The 19,844-nt window shown below is 38.9% G+C and overlaps 1 protein-coding gene across 1 annotated transcript; it reads left to right on the top strand.

Annotated features, from left to right (window-relative positions):
• Window positions 1–1,591: 1,591 nt before the first annotated feature.
• On the top strand, window positions 1,592–19,492 carry LOC133992643 (leucine-rich repeat-containing protein 3-like). Its single transcript, XM_062431329.1, has 3 exons — window positions 1,592–1,719; window positions 2,143–2,349; window positions 18,667–19,492. Exons 1-3 carry the CDS (start codon window positions 1,592–1,594, stop codon window positions 19,490–19,492), a joined length of 1,161 nt encoding a protein of 386 aa, XP_062287313.1.
• The last annotated feature ends 352 nt before the right edge of the window (window positions 19,493–19,844 follow it).

The following is a 19,844-nucleotide window of genomic DNA, read 5'->3' on the forward strand; positions in this document are numbered from 1 at the left end:
TATCAACACAATTTACACAGTCATGATGCAAAATGGAGCCAAAGCTGCATAGTGTCCACCGCTATAAGTGCTGGTTCCATCTAAAAGAGTCACTCCTGTTAATTGGGTGTAGCTATGTTGTAGTCTGACATTCATCCTGAGTGTGTGCACAACAGACAGAGCCACAGGGGAGGCCTTTGTCCACAGGCATGTTGCAAATTAACATTGTCCCTCTTGGGGGGCATCAGGAGGTCACCTTGTATACAGCTCGTCCGTCAGTCCTCACCAAATCTTTCATGGCTGTTAAATGTGCCCAGTTTCAAGCAGCCCTTGATTGTGCTCCCAGAGTCCCTGATTGCATTTAGTCACGTCTAAATGAGGGAAGATAATCCCTATCCTAAACAATTAACAACCTTGTGAGGAACAGGAAGTTCCAAATTATATGTACCAAGAAGCTCATTGTGATTAAAGTCAATAACTTTATCATGGCCCCGTTGTCATTTCAGGAAAGACATGGCTGATTGCTGAATCAAGACACTTCAGGTGTGTTATGAAGTACCAAAAATATTTTGAATCAATCATTAGATTGTCTTAAACCAAACCCCACTAACCCTAATCATGTCACCATGGCAACCAAAAGTTTAAGATTTGTTTTAGTGCTTGTGTTGCAGTGGGAGAGAGGATACTCTGTATTACGAAGGAACGCTGGCACATACTGGCTGCCACTCCTCTCTACTAAAAAGACAATTGACTGTTAATTTCACATTAACATTCTAAAGTACAACCTACCTTATCTACTGGAATTTGCAAAATGTTTGGATTATTTGATATAAAATGCTGCCTACCTGCTATCTTGGGATCCTTTTTCTCCAGAGGACAGCGAGTGTCTCTTCCTCCAGCCTGCCAGCTCACGTGTGCCACAAAGCCCCGTCTGGCTGTTCTGCACTCTCTATCAGTGGAAATCATCCAGAGCTGTGCTGTCACTGACCCACTCTAGTGGCTGGGGTTTTTATTCAACTTGAGCTCTTCTCATGTTTCCTCTAATGATCTCCAGTCCGTGACTGTTACTAATGCTGCCATTCTGCCCAAAACAAACTCGAGCATCATTGTTGGAAACATCACGTAAGTACCTTATACCAGACATGCAATTATGGAGTGTATCACAGTGTACTACAGAGTTTGTAGAGACATCCATCCTCAATTCTCTCATGCCACCATCAAACTATTTAATAATACTCTCTCACTGGTAAATCCACTGCTCCCCCAGATCCAACTCATATTCCCTTCCTGAGATGCATGACCTACTCACCTCACTCTGTTCCATGTCAACCAACATGGCCATTGTTAGTGATATGAATATACATGTTCACAATCCCTCCTGTCTTTTTGCAGTGGAGTCCCTCACTCTGATTTAGTCTGAAGTGGCATGTTGATATCCCTGCTCACATCAGGGAGAACACACTTGACCTGATAATCACTAACTCTGCCCCCTCCAATAACCTACAGTTCATAGACCTGTAGTTTATCGAAGTGTTTACAAGTTGGTCTGAGTGGATTTTAACCTAAGTGTCAAATGCTATTTCAGAACTGGAAAAGCAATGATCCAGCCATCATGACTATGTACCTCCAGCACATCACCTGCCCAGCCTCCACACCAGTGAATGAACTAGTGGTTCTCAGGCCCATCCTGTTTACTCTCCACATGTTTCCCCTTGGACGTGTTATCAGCAGACATCGGATGTATATTAATTGCTATGCTGATGATACCGAGCTTTATATCAAAACTCAAGCCCTTCTGCAGCCATGTCACGCTTCAGCACATGTCTTAAGGAGATAAAGGCCTGGATCAGTACAAATTTACTCTACTTAAACAGCAGGAAAACTGAAGCTCTACTTATTGGCACCCCACACTGCATTCAGTCTACCCCCTATACCTGATCTCACCTATGATGGTCAGGACATCCCCCTTTCCTCCTCAGTCACTAATATGGGTGTTTGGTTGAACTTCAGCTTGACTTTTGATGACCATATTAGATATCTATAGAGAACCTCTTTCTCAAAAACATCTCCTTTCTAATCCTGTCAGATGCAGAGATTTTTTCCCATGCCTTTATCTCCTCAAGATTGGACTATTGCAATGTGCTCTTCACACATCCCTGGCAGGAGCATCCAGAAGCTCCAGTACACTCAGAACTGCACTGCCAGCATCCCGACGAGAGTGCGAAAAAACAAATGTATGACACCAATTCTGCTTTCATTCCACTGGCTCCGTGTCCCCTTCAGGAGTCACACACAAATCCATCAAGAGATACCACAAACCTCCACCCGCACCATCATATCTGCCAACAGTTTCTTCCTGTGGGCCATCTGGTACTGGATATTTACCACATTGCATGGATTTAGCTGCTGTAGTTCTTCATCAGTAATGTTTCTTTTCAAATAATCGACAAAGTCAGGATGAACTATCCAAATGTTAAGAATCAGTTGTGCTTTCAGAAGTACGCTGTGAAAATATTAAAAACTCAATTTTCTTAGGATCAATTGGTAAGCCTGAAGATATTCAAAGTTGTGAAATTTGGTGAGATGATGATGCCTGTCACAGTTGATAGGCATCAATCTGCTGGTGTCGTAATAAGTGTATCTGGATTTCAGTAGCGTTTCCGTTGTATGATTCATAACTAAAACCTCAAACTCTGCCTTGTATAGATCAGGAGAAGGAGAGGTAACATAAATGATGTCCAGCTGTGCAATGCAAATTGTTAATTATATTATTTTCCTTCTCATAACCACTGTAAGAAATTATTTCACCTCTGATATATGCCTTCAGGTTCTCCCATAACACTGGTGCAGACACACTGGGAGTTTTATTTACACAAAAAAAAGAAATGTATTTGCTGTTTGCTTTGAAATAAATTCCACAAAGTCCTCATTTGAAAGTAAGAGTTTATTGAAACACCATGGAGCACAGTTATTATCAGATCAGGGGCATGGTCAGATATAACCATTGCATTATGAAATTGACTTTACAGATGGGAGAACTCTATTATCCAAAAAGACAAAAAGTGTGATGGACTTTAGAAAAAATAAATCCTTTCCAGGGGACCTAAAATAAGGAAATGTTAAGATATACCTGGTGGAGTGGAAAACCATCATCATTTCAGTTTGGGCAATAGATAAAAAGCACTGGAGTATTTTACATTTTGCCACTAATAATCAAGTTCCTCCCATTTGGATCTGCAATCACATTTGAAGGAACAAAATGAATTGACTTGTGTAATATACTAGCTGCTCCTCTGGGTTCACCCTCAAATTAAGAATGAAAAATTTGGCCAATCCAACTACTTTTTTAATCTGATCCGATCAGAAACTCTGAAATTAGTTTCTTTTAAATACATTATCGGGGAGCCCAAATGTTGGTGATGGAGGAGTACTTTTCTGCACTTAACAGGATTATTAAGGCCTCTACAATTCCAGCTATATAAATTTAGCCCACTTCCATCTTGCTCTGATAATCTAAGTGAAACCATAGCAACATCTAAGGGGGCAAGGAATGAAGCATATTGAGTCATACCAGTAAATAACAGTATCCAAGTGTCTCCTCAAATGAGTCATGCCCATTAAACCTCATCTAATGTGCTACACACTCCATCATAACCATCACCATCATAGTCAGCTACTGTAACCTACAGCTACCTACGAGATAATTGTGATAGTATTGGACAATTGTAAGCATGTACGAAATCAACTGAACCTTAGTAACATGATGCCAATAAGTTTCCATGTTAGGTGAGTCATCCATTAATATGTGAAGCAAGAATGACTGTAGGCTAGAATTTCATTGCGCATGTGAATGTAGTGTACTTTTACAACAAATGGTCGGGGTGAATCTCCCTATTTGGGTTTATCCCACAGTGTACGATTGGGCTTCATCTAGCAGGGGCTTTTTGTCCAGGCGAAGTTTTTCCTCTAGTAGTTGGACATAAACTCAGTAGGGCAGGCCACTCTAACCCCTCTGGCAGACCCAACAACCTACAGGTCCTCGCATCTGTCATCCCAATGTTAAATTTGAGCTGTCAGCTTGCTAACTGTAGCCCGTCCGTTATCAGGCAAGTGTGATCCAACTCATGTTGTTCGACCTTGTATTATTTCCTGAACATGAACATGTTTGCCTTGTAAAGGGTCCACAGATGTTAGCATGGATGTATTATACATACCAAACTCCAAGATGGTGCCTAGTTATTTCACAAAAAATTGCTTGCTGAGCACATGAGATAAAATGAAAGTTATCTTGTGTTTCTCGTGCATTACATTGGGATTGATTGGTCTATGGACTGCAGGAGATTATTTCTCTGCAGTGCTTCAAGAGGCCCTTGAGGCTAATGGGCAGCAAGGCTGATTGACAGTGTAGTGTCCAGCTCTGTTAATATGTAATGTTATTAAGATATTACACACACACACACACACACACACACACACACACACACACACACACACACACACACACACACACACACACACACACACACACACACACACACACACACACACACACACACACACACACACACACACACACACACACACACACACCATGGACCACTCAATTCCCTCAAAATCATATATGGATAAGGACAATTAAAAATGTTTTGGGAGTATGTTGCGTGGGGAGAATATGGAGTTGATAAAAGAGTGCCAAGACCAAGGAACAGAAAATGAAGGAGAGAAACAATGACCTCACGAAAGTAATAATTAATCAGTGAAATAAATGGAAAATTGTAATTTTATCAATTGATTGGAGGTTAAAGGAAAAGTAGGTATAGTATTTCTTTTTTACATTCCATTTTAATTATTGAACTTTCAACATTATATACAGTATCAGTCAAAAGATTGGACACACTGTCCCATTCTCTTGAATGAGAAAGTGTGTCCAAACTTTTGACTGGTACTGTTTATATATACTGTAGTAAGTATAGTAACCTTTATAAATACTTGGTCAGTTTTTGGACTGTATCACCAGTTTGATGGCTGGGAATGAACAGTTCTTCCAACTATAAACAATGGAAAACACTCAGGGTACCAGAAACTAATCATGGGGGATTATTTGAGAGTTTAATATACTCTATAATTAACTTCTTGTGACACAATTTGTGTCCCATCCATCTGGTACTTGATGCGAGCTAAAACAAACTCTCTGGTTGAGGTTTTGCAGCTTAGTGTAATCAGATGGTGTAGTGTTTGATTGGAATGAAAACCATCATACTCTTAGCCATCTGGTGTGTGCTTTTTAAGACATTTGGTCATTGCTGACTGCTGCAAATGAACAGTCAAGACCCCCGTCTGCTCATATAAATGCCAATTTAGAAATAAACACTTGTAACTTTAATTTCAGTAAATATTTCTCTATGGTTCTTAGAAAACGTTTTCATGGATGTGTTCTCTTAACTGAGTTGTACTTGGGGCATTCTGCTTATGGCCGGAGATGATTAATTTCATTAAGCAGGGATCTTTCTTGCATCCTTTTCTCTTCTTCTGTACTTTTACATTCACTTATCACAGCTGTATACCAAATGAACACAAACTCACCATTAAAAATACTGAAGTTCTTAAGCTCAATAAATTATTCTGACCTTTTGAAGATACAATGTGTTCATCTGGTAAAAGTTAATCACTGAACCTTGAATAATTCCCTCATTGTACTTTCCCCCATTATCTGGCCTTATGACAGTAGAGTACGTTCAAACCTACATGACTTCATTCAGTTTGTCAGTGCTGCTAAAAACAGAGTGCACTGGGGTTTTCACATTCTGTGACCATAAACAATTAATTTCAGAGTCTGCTGCATATTAATAAATGTCAATGCATAATCTAACCTTTCTTTAAAAGACAAAATGAAATGGAAAAAAAACCCCAAAACAAAACCCCCCCAAAAACCAAAACATTTTCCCAGTTTTAATCCTGTGTCCTTGGGTTAATTAATTGAACTAATCTAAATTAATCTCTTGTTGTGTTGGTCATTTTAAATCCAAAATCTCAAACCTTTTAACTTCTGTTTGTCCAGGTTTAAATTGATTTTTAAATTGGTTTTCTTATTTCTTGCTCAGTGTTATTGTAAACGAGGGCTTCACCCTCAATGATTTTTGAGTTTTTATATTTTATTTTACATCTTACATTTTACATCTTAAATCTATTTATAGTTTTCCTTAAGAGGACCTTTCCAACTTTATATTTTTTATTCTGGGACTCCACTAGAGTAGCTTTGCATGATTCACAGTTCAAAAAAGTCCTTATTTATCTTCTACTGCTGAGGAAAATCCAACATTTACTGATTTTTGCTGCTTAGTATTAAACACTTTAAAACTAAATAACGGGATACTGTTAAGAATTTACAGGAAATGACAGCATAAGCAGAAACAGTCACATATGTTAAATGGACTGTACTTATATAGTGCTTTTCTAGTCCTTATGTCCTTATGACGCTTTTACATTACATGTCTCATTCACACATTCACATACATTCATGCACTGATGACAGGAGCTACCACACAGGGTGCCAACCTGCTCATCAGGAGGAAACTAATCATTCATACACATTCATACACCGTTGGTGCAACAGGAGCATTTTGGGGTTTAGTATCTTTCCCAAATACACATCGACCTGTGGACTGGAGGAGCCAGGAAATTGAACGGCCAATATTCCAATTGGTGGAAGACCGCTCTACCTCTTGAGCCGCAGCCGCCACAGCCACCCCATTGATGATGATGTTTAATGAAGAGCTGCAGATGATGTGTGAACTACTTATTTTACTTTGCAGTGCTGTGTAATGGAAAAAACATTCCGCGTGCCAACTTCTGACATTGTAACATTATAAATGTTATGAGGAGTGGAGCAGATGGATCCAAATGCAGGAGACTATAAGCAGAGCAGGGCTGAAGAATAACTCTAGTTAAACCAGCAAGGCAAAACTGAACCAAACTTAACAAAGGATCCAATAAATACAGAACAGAAAACGAGACTTAAATACTAACAGAGCTAACGAGAAGATGAGGTACAGCTGGGGAGATGGGTGGAGAAAGGCAATTGAAGGGAATGAGGGGATAAAACAAGACAATGGGAAAGAAACTGACAGCTTGAGGAAACACTGGAAAGTGTAGGGCTAATGAAGCTGAATGCAGGGCAGGTGTGGAAGGGAAACCAGGCTGGAGACACAGGAGAAAAACACAGTGCAAAGTAAAAAAAAAAAAAACACCCAGAAACACAATGAATACAGTCTAGACAATAAAGGCAACATAAATGACATCATGACAGAAGTCTTTTAAGACACAACTCAAAACAGCATAACTCAACTCAGTCCAGGCTTGGAATAACAAGGAGAATAGACTGAGAGTCTCTGCTGGTACGGAGAATAACAACCAAGGAACACAAAGCCAGACTGTGACAAGACCAAGACAATATGTATGACTGAAAATAAGGAAAAGCATAATAGGTTCCCCTTTAAAGGCCATCAGCTGGTAATAGTGTTAGCAGGTCAATACAACAGCAGGTCGGAGATAAGGCGAGACAAGATTGTCATCAGACAAAGGATGCAGAGGATGTAAGTTTTGTGTTCCTCAAGCAAACAAAAGAAAGAGACATCTTGACACCCGATTCCATTGTAGTATATTTTGAGAGTGAATGCAGTTAACGGTAGCTATTCAAAAGATTTCAGGCTTGAACTATGTGTCCATTCATTAAGAGAGAATATCTTCTGACACATCATTTTATTTATCGCTGGCATTTACCATCTGTTCCTCAAAAGAAATGCAGCTCTCCTAAGTGGTCTCAGAGAAAATTTCAAGGCTTGCTGGGTAGGAAATGGATCCACCCATGGGTTGAAATTAGTACTTACCCAATATATTTCATAAAGATGTGTGTCTGGGATGCAATTTGGTAATTTACCTCCAATAAACAGTCAGGGATTTAGGGCCGCAGAAGTCTATTTACAGACGTTATGATGTGTATTTATCTAGTGGTGATATTTAGTCTTCAATATGTAAGCGATCCAAAATACCTGTATCTTCTTATGTTTATTGCTGGGCGGCACTGTTATGCAGTTGTTAGTATTGTTGCCTTACAGCTAGAGGATTCTGGGTTTGAACCCTCTGGCGAGCTGGGACTCTGTTTTGCATGAGTTCTCTCCAGGTGCTCTAACTACCACCCATGGATGAAAGACATGCTGGTTAGGTTAATTGGTGAATTTAAATTGCCCATAGGTGCGAGTGTGCATGGCTGTCTGTCTCTATATTATATGTTAGCCCTGTGATTGACTGCCGACCTATTCAGGATTTTACCCCCGCCTCTTGCCTAATGTCAGCTGAGACTGGCTCCAGCTCCTCTGTGACCCACTAGAGGATAGACAGTAAAGAAATTGGATGAATGTTTATTTTTCTAACTGGATGAAAGTTGAATGACCCATGCTGGATTAGATGTAAATGTATCATTATTTTTACATGATTTAATAAAGAAATTATTATAATTTTTAATCTGGAAAGAACAAACAAAACTTTAAAATATATACTTTAAAAGGTATTGTGCCCCTTTTTATAATAGCCTTTGTGAGAGAAAGCTTACCAGTGATGCTCATCCTCAGTGCGCAGTTTCAGTACAGCAGTTTATCTGACACACATGATGCGCAGCCATGAAGCTGCTATTTTGTGACACTGAGTCATTTTGATTGGCAGCATTTTCAGTCGACACAAATGATGCCTTAATTTCTGACTTGGCTTCTTGCAGCCTACGTCAGACCAAGCTTCTGTTACTCAGCTTTGTTTTACTTCCAGTCTATCTTTGGGGCTGTCAGCATCATTTGTTTACTGTATGCAAAAATAACATCTCTGCAGGAATATGCATTTGATCAAAATTAGAATCAGAGTCCCTTTATTTCCAGTATAATACAAGTATTTATATGCAACAATCGCTTAAAAATAGACACAGTTTAAGAGAGGCAAATAAAATTCTGTGTATTTTGTCATTTTAATAATCTGAAATGTTATATTCATTCTTGTAATTCAAGTTATGGTGTCTATTATTAAAAATCTTCAGCTTTCACTTGCAAAAAGAAAACCAATCATTGAAAAACTCCCATTTAAAGGATATAGTACAGAGACTTTATGAGGTTGTTGGTATTGCCAATTACTGTTAGTAGGATGAATTCATTTTTGGTATTAGTTTCTTGAGGGCAATTTAAAAAAAAAGATATTTAAGAGAAAATAACAGAAGCTATGTGGAAGTGTAATAAATGCCAATGGTTTTCTCTTTTACATATGTCACCATATGTCACAGCAGATGGGAAGTTGAAGATCTTAAGTGAGACATCATGTCTGTCCTTGTCATCAGAGAAGGCCAACTCTGAAAGTTGTTAAATGCTATTTATTCACATTTATTCATAGCTAGGTTATATGATCCAAGCATTTTATTACAAAAACTTTGCATTTCAACTTGTTCAGCTCAAGATATTTAGTTACAGATGTGCTATTATGATTTTTTTCCACATAACTGTTAACTGTTAATAAAAGTTAAACAAGGGAGTGTCAGTGTCAGTTCCAGAAAGAACATTACCTCAGTAATGCTGTGAGGGAATAGCAACCATAATTATCAGTCTGAGTTTGAAGACTAATGTCAAAATTGATCAAAACTGTGGAACACATTTTGGCATTTTTCTAAATGTATTTCTTCCCTTATGAGTTAGCTTTGCAATGTTTGAGATGCACCTATGATAGCATTTTTTTCACAGACTGTGGTAGAAGTTTAATGACATGAGTGTGTAAATACTGTTTTTCATCACAATAATACTGTAATTTTAGCAAAACACAGTTTTCACCAGGAATTGTGACGTCAATTTCAACTGAAATTTTTTTTTTTTTTTTTTCGCAATTTTCCTCATGAATTGTAGTGAAAGTTGGAGGTCTTTTGATGTCAGAATATCACTGGTATGGCCTTTTTAAAAAGATAAATATAGCATGTTCAGAAACGTGATCCAAACACTGACTGAACATTTCAAAACATCATAATTACACAGTGGCATGTTAGTAAAAGTTTTAACAATAAATACAAAAAAAGATGGAATTTGTTGTCATCACTGTACTTTTAATGGAATAAAATGAGAAAAGAAAGCATCAGCTAACAAGGTTACATCAACACACAATAGTCTAATATTTTGAGTGTTCCCGTCTGAACAATAACTGTCCTAAAATGGGTTGCATTGACTCAGTAATTGCAGTTTCAGTCAAGTGGACGTCATTAGCTTGAAAGTATTTGGTATGAATAACCACCTCATTCATGAAAAGTTGAGTCAAGGATTTTTATTCTTTTTTTTAATAGTGGAGTCAATCTATTTTGCACAGTTATTTAATTACTTTATTGTTGAGATCTGGAGCTGTGGCAGAGCGGCAATAGACTGAGACCAGTATGAAAGAGCAGTGCAAATCCGACATTATAGAACTGTATTATGTAAAGCCTGTAAACAAAAATGAACAATAAACCTACTATATTAAGGGTCTTAAATGAGAACAGCACTGATTTTACAGATTGAGTTCATTTTATTTCTCATGAGGAATGCTACTCAACCTGTGAAAAGTTTGAAAATTGTACCTTAATATTGTCATCAGGGCTACTGAGGCATTTTAGAGACAGGAACATTTTATTATAAAATACGCTATTGAATTGCATAATTGGAAATGAGTTTCGACTTTTGCTGCTTTAATTCTTTTTTTCCCTCCAATATTATTCTTTTGAGTCCCCCAAACTTCATGACTAGTTGGAGTACCTCTTTAAAATGTGTTCAGATATCCCTCTTAATTCAACTATCAAAATCACCTGAGTTGTGTGTGCAGTTTTATAATGCAGTGAATTCTTAATAAAAATGTACTGATATAGAATTTCAGGGCCAATAATAATTATAATAATGAATACAGACAAAAAGAGATAAAATAATATAATATGTGTTAATAATATAATATAAATTAATTAGCTTGAGTTTCAGGTTCCTGGTGTCGTACTGGTATGTATTATGCTGTCTCACTGTCACACTATTGTGTTTTTGGGACACTTGAAGAGAACAAAGCCATTGAATTGAACTTCATTATGGTTGAAAAGTCACGAAAAAAACGTTTTGTGTAACATAGATATTCTTTCTTTTCTTTTCATCAAATCACCTGGCGACCCCTCAGACTCAGGGTCCCGACACCTATATTAGGAACCACTCTACCTAGTCTAAGGTGTACGTGTGGGAGTGTAATCTAAATACTGTAAAAGACTCAACATCATTTATAATAAAGAATAATACGGTAGAAGAGCTGATGATAAATCATGCTCTGCCAATTTACTTCCTGCCATGCATCAGTGCAGTCTGTGTTTTAATACAAGTCATCCTGTCACACACAAACAGCTCTGGATGTATTACAGCAGCTAATCAGATAGTTACACCCCACCTCCCCTCCCTGTGCATGCTATTAGCTGCTAATGCCCTGCTCCCTCGGACACTGCTACAGTGAGTACGTAATGGTGATGAATTGTTAGAAGCTAAAGTCTCCACTCATCAGTATGTTGACCCCCTTATCAGAAGAGATGCATTTGCTTTGTCAAAGGAAATCCAAAGTGATACACTTGGATAAGTAAGTAGATGACAGGAGGCTCATTTGCCTGGAGGCAGTTGACACTGGTAATTTGTCTATTGCAAAGCATTTGGAGATTGATTAAGGGGCAGGTGAACAGGAAGAAGAGTGGAAAGGCCTCCTGGGGAAAACTGAACCTGTGGTTTTTGAATCGTCAACACCTGCCGAGTACATTCTTCTAAGCCAATGCACAAAAGCCAAACTACACCTTAGTCCTTTATCTTCTGTCACAACCAACTGGTCATACATCAGCAGGCCATCTCCCCTGGCACTTGGCAGAGTTAGATGAATGTGTTTTGTGTTCGGAGCTGTTATTAGTTGTCCCAGGGACAATTACAGGCAGGGCAAGTCAAATGTGTCCTAAACTGTGCTTAATATAAATAAATGGTTATCATTAGAAACACTTCATCGGGATGTTAATAATGGGACAAATGTGGAATTCTGCCACCTTATTCACAGTTTCCCTCGTACCATTTAAGACATGAAACAAGCAGGAAAAAAGCCTGACATCAGGAAATTCTACTATGGCCACATAAATCAAAATAAACTGATCCAAAGATAAACCCAGTGCTATTGTTCATCTAGATGCATAGCCTCTTGCTTGCAATCCTCCAACCTTAAATTGATTGAGGAAGGTTAGTGCAAGTCGCTGACGCGGAACCCCTTCTGCTTCTCTGTGGCACTCAACGCATGGTATTTCTGCTGCTCCCGTAACAGCTGTGCTCCAAATTCCCGACCTTGGCTTTCTTTTAATGCGACTGTCACAGTCCTCCCATTTTCTGACTTTGTAAGTGTGTGTTTTGGCAGAATGAAACCACCAGTGATCCCTATTATGACCCTTTATCTGGCCAGACAAAGGATGAAATTCATAATGCTCAGCAGATATATCTAAAGATAAATTCGTCCCTCCATCTGCTTTTGTTGTCTCTGAGCCATGCTTTTGTTTTCAACTTACATATGTCCATGGTCATTCATTCTAATTTAGTATATTTATGACTGCTGGAGTCTTCCCCTGTTGTGGCTAAGTGAATGATGGATCGCAGATGATTAGTGGCCATGTGTGGTAAGTTTTGTCTGAATAAAATGATGTATGCCAGTCAGAGCCAGTAAACTGTGCATATAAGTGATTTCACCAGATTGGCACTCTATTTTGTTCTTTCTGCTATCCTGCCTCCCAGCATGATGGCTCCCAGTCTAGCTTGCTAAAGTACCAATTTGTCAGTGGTATTCTTGTTATAAGCAGCAACAAGTGGTTTTACAGCATTACATAAGTCTGCAGAATCTTTAATTATGAACCATACAGATTTTAGCCTTTGTAAGTTACGATTACGATGGACTACTATTTTTTATATGTTACCAGGTGTTTAAAGTCTGGAATTGGCTCCACTGCAGACTCCCCAAGTGCAGAGACAATGCATCTCTGTCTTTAAACTGTCTGTAGGGCAGCCAATTTACCATAGCTTGAAGATCACAAGAATCTTAGAAAACTTCTTCATACAAGCAGGGAAACTCATTTTGCTCCCTGCATGACAACCAGAACTGTAAAGAGCAGATAGGTACATTTAAAAATTCACCCCCTAAATACTTGTATTCTCACTCAAATAACACTGACTGCTGCTGCAAAGGATAAAAAGAATATGATATCTTCCTTCAGCCACACTGTCTCATTCACATGATTCTTCTTTGTCTCCCAAATATTTATCAAAAAAACATGAAATCTCATCTGAGGTGAAGATACTAATATAAGAGTTAATATCTTAATAGGAATCCATGCGCACAAGTGCTTGGAAAAATATAATTACCTCATGGATGGACATTTTCAAGAATCAGCTCATATTTAGACACATTACAGTCTGACAACTATTTGTTGTTGTCTCTCTAGATTATTCTGTGTTTAGGGAAATTTGCACAAAACTGATTCTCCCGTGGGCTCGCTCCATTTTTCTTTTCTGAATGTTTTGTGTCACCAACTATTTTTCTCAAAAATACGTTGGTGACACATATGCTTAAAATCTTTTTCTCTCCGAATATTTTATTTATTTATTTTTTCTCTCAAAAGAGCCAATTCATAATGAATTCTACACAATGTTGAAGGCCAGTAAGTCAGAAATATTACAATATCTGACAAAACATTGTGAGTTTAAGCACACAATTTATAATTTATTCACTTCCACCATAATGATGCACTTCAAGAGTTTTCCTATATGGTCACTTAATTAAACCTGCATTTAGTGTAATTTCTCTGGCAAGCAAAACCGTATAAAGGTTTTTGCAGTACCGTATGGTAAATATGTTAAATGTCAGCCTGATATGCAGCAGCCACAAAGCACCTTATGAATGTAAGTTCAATATGCACCGTTCCTTTGGCTCAGTTTTTTGGTCTCCCCCCACTTCTGAGAGAAATATCTGAGTCTTGATCTGCTTAATGCTGCACAATGGTCAGCATTTAGCAGTCGCTGCTGTTTGGTGCCGAGTAGGGAGCACACAGTGGGCCAACTGAAGCTTCATCACTAAAAAGAGTTGCCCGTCATGGCTGAAAATGATGCCATGCAAGCAGAATAAAACAGTCAGGTTGTGGGACACAAACAATGAACAGAAAAACACCAAAACAAGCTGATTAGATGTGTATATATTCTCCCGTCTTTCACCTCTTTTTAAGTTGTGCTGTGGGTTTAGTTAGTTATGTCTCTTGTTTTATGTGTTACGCTAAAAAAGGGAATAAATCTTTACTGTGAGACAAATGTAATACCTTATAAACTAAAGACATAGAGATTCTCATACTGAATATATTTCATCCCAATCATCGTCATGGGTACCACAAATCTAAAATGGAGCTTAGCGTTAGTTCAGGCACACACAGAAGTCATTTATAGTCATGTGCCTCATTTGTTTCCGATCATTCACGTCCACAATCTCTTCCATCCACCTAGGTGGTCCTAAACTCAGTGGTGCTCATTCATTCTGCTTTCCAAAACTCACACTACGCTCCTTCACCACCTACTGACTGCAATTCATCTCCCTGAATGAATCAGAATGTTCCATCATACATGTTAATTCTTTTCAATCATTGTGTATCCAAAGCTCTGCTGGGGGTCGGTCAGTGCCAGATTGCTCCGAGCATCACACCAGCGGAGCCTCACCACCACTCAAAAGTGCATGCCTTGTTAAAATAAGTGGTTAAATGTGATATACAGTGGGTGTCGTGACTGAGATGCATTGGCTATCCTACATCAAATTGAAGGAGTTAAGTAGTAAAGCACTACATATAGCACAATTTATCACGCCAGCTGGCACACTGTGGGTTTGAGACTGTGGCAGGACTGGCTCCGTGAAAACGTGCACTCCTTTGTAGCTCAAATAACACCTGGAACATTGGGACCAGCTGACCTACATTTGAATGACAGGGGAGTAGAAAAAATAGAATTGAAGAGTGGTTAAACTCACTTTACTAAGCCTCCATGTTTGCAGATGTTTTTTATTTCTATTTGTTTCAAGGTTATCGGGCAGGTTCGCATGATACTCTATTTTTTTATGACCTGCACTGTCAAATTGTTACATCATTTCATGAGCAAGTGTGACATTTAGATTTAGGTTCTTTGTCTGACTAAAGACAGTTTAAAATTTCAACGTAAATTGCTTCTGTGCTGCTTGAAATAGTTCTTTTCATTTTTGAGTTTCACCAATGAAAAACAATGCTGAATGCTCCACTGCATGTGCTGACACTTACTGTCAATCTGTTAAGGTCACAGAAGGGTCTGACGTTGCTCACCATTCTTATGCAACTTATACTCACTGCAATGCTGACTTGTAAAATGCCTGTTTCTATAAAATATATCATAAGTGCTTATTTAAAAAGGCGCCCTTTTTAAAGGACATCCAAATAATAGCTTAGTTTCTGTATGAGATTAATGATAGTGCTCTTATTTGCTCTTTGATTATCAGACATACTGTACTAAGAAATTAATGAGCGTTCATTTCAAAAAAGATAAACAACATATAGTCTACTTTGCATGCAGTTTGTGAGTGTAGAATCAAGCCTCTGTAATTTGAATAGGGCAATTACTACCAGAATACAGTGCAGTCAGACCTCAAGGCTGACACCTTGATCCACTGCTCTGCAGCCTAAATCCCTAACATGCTGGGTGTTTGATAATCTGTTTGGTATGGCACTTGAGGTGATTAAAACAATCAATATATCACAGGCCAATATGGCATGGACAAGGTCCTGAGGTTGGGTATCTAGTGAGAAAATCAATTATTTATCTCTCTGTGACTTTGGTTGATTGTTGTTGTGTTTTATTGGACATAATTTTTAAAAATGTTTAAACATTGTTTTTAACATACCCAATTAATAATATTGGCCCGTTATTTACTTCCTTTATTAAAAGTCACTTTAAAAGTCATGACCAAAGGACCTGTCTTATGTGTCTTGCTTTGTTTTTTCATCCAGGAATCATTTTTAGATCGTGTTACTATTTACAGTATATGTCTTAGAGGGGAGAGAAGGGGAAAGTGCATAGAGAGGAGGACAATGAAGAGGACAGACAGACAGGCAGGCAGACAGGCAGACAGACAGGAGAGGAGGAAGAGGAAGAGGAGAGCTGCCAACATAACAGCATTACTATCCACGCGCAGCCGGGACTCCTTCTGGTGCCCTGCGCGCGCTGTTCGGAGAGAGAGAGAGAAAGAGAGAGAGAGAGAGAGAGAGAGAGAGAGAGAGAGGTGCGTGATGACTCGGACCGGTGCTTCACCTCCAGACCTTCCAGATCAGGCTGGACCACCACCACCACCACCATCACCACTGTCATCTTCACCATCAACAAGTGTGGCTCTTGTGTTTTAGGAAGAGGACATAAAACGGACTGTTGGAGATATGACTCATTTCTCTCGGAGATCTCATAAGTTCACCTCGTGCCGCTCACCAACTTTGCCGTTTTCTCCTTCATCCTTTCATTGTGTTGAAGTAGCCGGAAAAATCCTTTTCAGAGGATGTGAGGCTTCAGTGATGCAACAGATGTGCAGCAGCTGCGACAATATCTCCGTTTTGGCACCACACCACCTTGTTCTGTAGCTGAAGCTGGATGAAAAGTAGCTATTAATTCATTTCAAGATCAAAATCTTTGCGGTAAGTATCTCTACAAGTTGTTAATTAACTTATTATCCTGTGTGCACTTGTTTTTGCAGATGTAGTATTTTTTTTTCTACCAGAACCTTATGTTAATGTGATTAAAATCCGCAGTATTTAAAATAAATGCTGACATTACTCAGCACGTCTTGCAGGCATTATTAACATTAATGAAGTTCCTGATTTAGTTCTAGTATAAATCGAGCTTATTGGGTCTGTTTTTATGAATTTAGGATACATTGATGTTTACTTTCCTAAATTTTGTGTCAAGCTGTGACACAAAATATTGTTATATCTGAAACTATAGTTTATATTCCAGCAAAAATATACATATGTTGATCAAGCAAATACCCAATGTGATTTCATCTAATGAAAATCGATTGATTTCTAATTTCATTTAAAAGATTGTTACATGTGTGTTTAATTCCTAATAAATAGACCACTATTTTACTACTATGATGTACAGTAGTGCTATCATAATATCACTCTGGGGTCTTTTAGCAGCCCTCGTGCCTGTGTGCGTGTAGGTGCCACGTCTTGTCCACACCTCCTGCTGAGCTCAGACTGATATGAACATGAGAGGGTTATTCAAGAATTGTGTGTGTGTGTGTGTGTGTGTGTGTGTGTGTGTGTGTGTGTGTGTGTGTGTGTGTGTGTGTGTGTGTGTGTGTGTATGTGTGTGTGTGTGTGTGTGTGTGCAAGAGTGAGAGTGAGAAAGAGAATGAGAGTGAGAGTCAGAGAGAGAGAGAGAGAGTCCCTTAAGCTATACTGCCCTTGCCAAAGACAAAGAGAGAAATAAAAGAAAAATGAGAGCAGGACAGTAGTGCCATGGGACAGATGACCTCCAACGCAGGAGGGGTTCATTGTGTGATCAGTTTAGCCCACCAGAGGGTGCGTAGCTAGTCCTAAAATGATGATCCTCCTGCAGGACAGATTGAGTAATTTTAGAGTCCACAGCTATTCTTGTCATAAATCTGTGAAAGAGAGACAGCAGCCCTTTAAATGAGGGAGCAGAGCAACAAAAAAAGAAGCTTTTCTTCATTGTGTGACTCAAAAGAAGATGAGCTGTTTTTTTCTTTCTTTGTCCAGCTATCAAAGAATGTGATTATACAATACCAGCCAAATGTCTGGACTCGCTTTCTCATTCAAGTGAACTGGAAGGTGTATCCAAACTTTTGGCTGGTACTGTATGTACTACAGTTGCTCTCGCATCTGAAAATGACATGTAACATTTATAGCACACGATGCAGAACACAATTATGCTTCTCCTAATTCAATAAGAGAATACTGGCGATGACCCATGAGTGTGCCTGCTGTTTTATAAGATTTGCTAAAGTGAAATGGATTTCTCTCAATAATCACATTATGCATTTTGTAAACATTGTGGGAATTGCATTTACTCAGCTAAATTTGGGAAGACAAAGGCAATTGCCTGTGAACTCTAAAATAATTTATCTTAGCAAAGGGTCATTGCCTGGGTAAATTTGATACCTAATATGTTCACTGACCGCAAGTATTGCCACCCCTGCTTCATTTAAGAAATAATAATTTGTTTTTCTGCTGAAGACTAATGCTTTTTTTTCTTTTTTTCAGCTCCAAACACGATATGTTGATGCCAGTGTAGTTTGGCCCCTCTCCTTACCTGCTGAAGCTTTCAACGTTCTCACAACAAACCTGAAATTACAATACCCTGCTGGAATATACTCAGTGAGCTCAATTTTTGGATCAGCTCTTTTGGATTTTGTTTTAAAGGACTATATTAAACTGTATCAAATCAAGTTTGAGGTGTTATCTCAAATCAAGTGCTTAGGTTTGTGTGGATAGACTTTTGTCATTTTGAAAGCAAATTATGCTTTAAGTATCACTGTTTTATTTCAAAATCAGATTAAACTATGAGTGATCTTGCCTGACAGGACGTGGAGGTCACTGCTGAATATGCAGGAATTAGAGGGGTTTGCTATGCCCAGAAAATCCCCTATTTTTGATGGCTTCGCCCTCTTATGGGGCATGCTCTTTTCTGGAATATTCCTCACAAGTACACCAGTGATGGCTTGTCCTACAAGCTGTCACTGCATAGAAAAGAGCGGCATGACTGTGGTCCAATGTATGTCTCGCAACTTGGAGAAGATCCCATCAGATATTCCAAGAGATACTGTGGTCCTTCTTTTGGCATCCAACCACATAACCCACATTCCTAACCACGCCTTCAAAGAACTGAACTACCTTCAGGAGTTGGACCTGTCAAACAATGATATTGAAACTGTAGACGTTGGAGCATTTCAAGGTGTCTCTGACAGCCTCCTTGTTCTGGATTTATCAAACAATCGTATCCAAAGTGTCCCCAAAGAGGCATTTGCCCGTCTTCGAGCAAAAATCAGCCTCTCAAACAACCCATGGCACTGTGAGTGTACACTGCAGGAGGTCCTGAGGGAGCTGCGGTTGGACCCTGAGACAGTGAACGAGGTGATCTGTCACACAGCGGTGCAGGAGGAATATGCAGGCAAATCGGTAATCCAGGTGCTGGACTCAGGAATCAACTTCTGCAACTTTCACCACAAGACCACCGACGTAGCCATGTTCATCACCATGTTCGGATGGTTCACCATGGTGATTGCATATGTCATCTACTATGTGAGACACAATCAGGAGGATGCCAGGAGGCACCTGGAGTACCTCAAGTCGCTGCCCAGCAGCTCTCAGATCAGCAAGGACTTTGACACCATCAGCACTGTTCTCTAGCAGGCCGCTATGTGGCTCAGGAGATGTGGTATGTGTGCGTCTATTGCTAAGAATTTGTGTAAATGTGTGGTTGTACATAGAGCTGCAACTAATGTCACTTATTGTCTCAATTAATTGATTAGTCGTTTGGTCTTTAAAATGTTTCTCAAGGTGCTACCTGAAATATTTTGTTCTGACCAACAGTCCACAATCCATATCCAGTTTATGAAACCAGAAAGAAACCAGAGAATCTTCACATTAAAGAAGCTGGAACCAGATCATTTTTGATTTTTTTCTTAAAAAGTGATTAAAAAAACGACTAATCTATAATCAAAAAAGTGATCAAAATGTATCGTCAAAAAGACTGAATTTT

The sequence above is a fragment of the Scomber scombrus genome, chromosome 13 (genome assembly GCF_963691925.1).
Source record: "Scomber scombrus chromosome 13, fScoSco1.1, whole genome shotgun sequence".
Taxonomy (NCBI): domain Eukaryota; kingdom Metazoa; phylum Chordata; class Actinopteri; order Scombriformes; family Scombridae; genus Scomber; species Scomber scombrus.

Excerpts from the sequence above, each read along its gene's own strand:
- LOC133992643 (XM_062431329.1), top strand. The coding sequence starts at position 1,592 with ATGACTATGTACCTCCAGCACATCACCTGCCCAGCCTCCACACCAGTG. Across the intron at positions 1,720-2,142 it reads GTTATCAGCAGACATCGGAT|GAGCATCCAGAAGCTCCAGT; the intron begins GTATATTAATTG and ends CATCCCTGGCAG. Across the intron at positions 2,350-18,666 it reads TTCTTCCTGTGGGCCATCTG|GACGTGGAGGTCACTGCTGA; the intron begins GTACTGGATATT and ends CTTGCCTGACAG.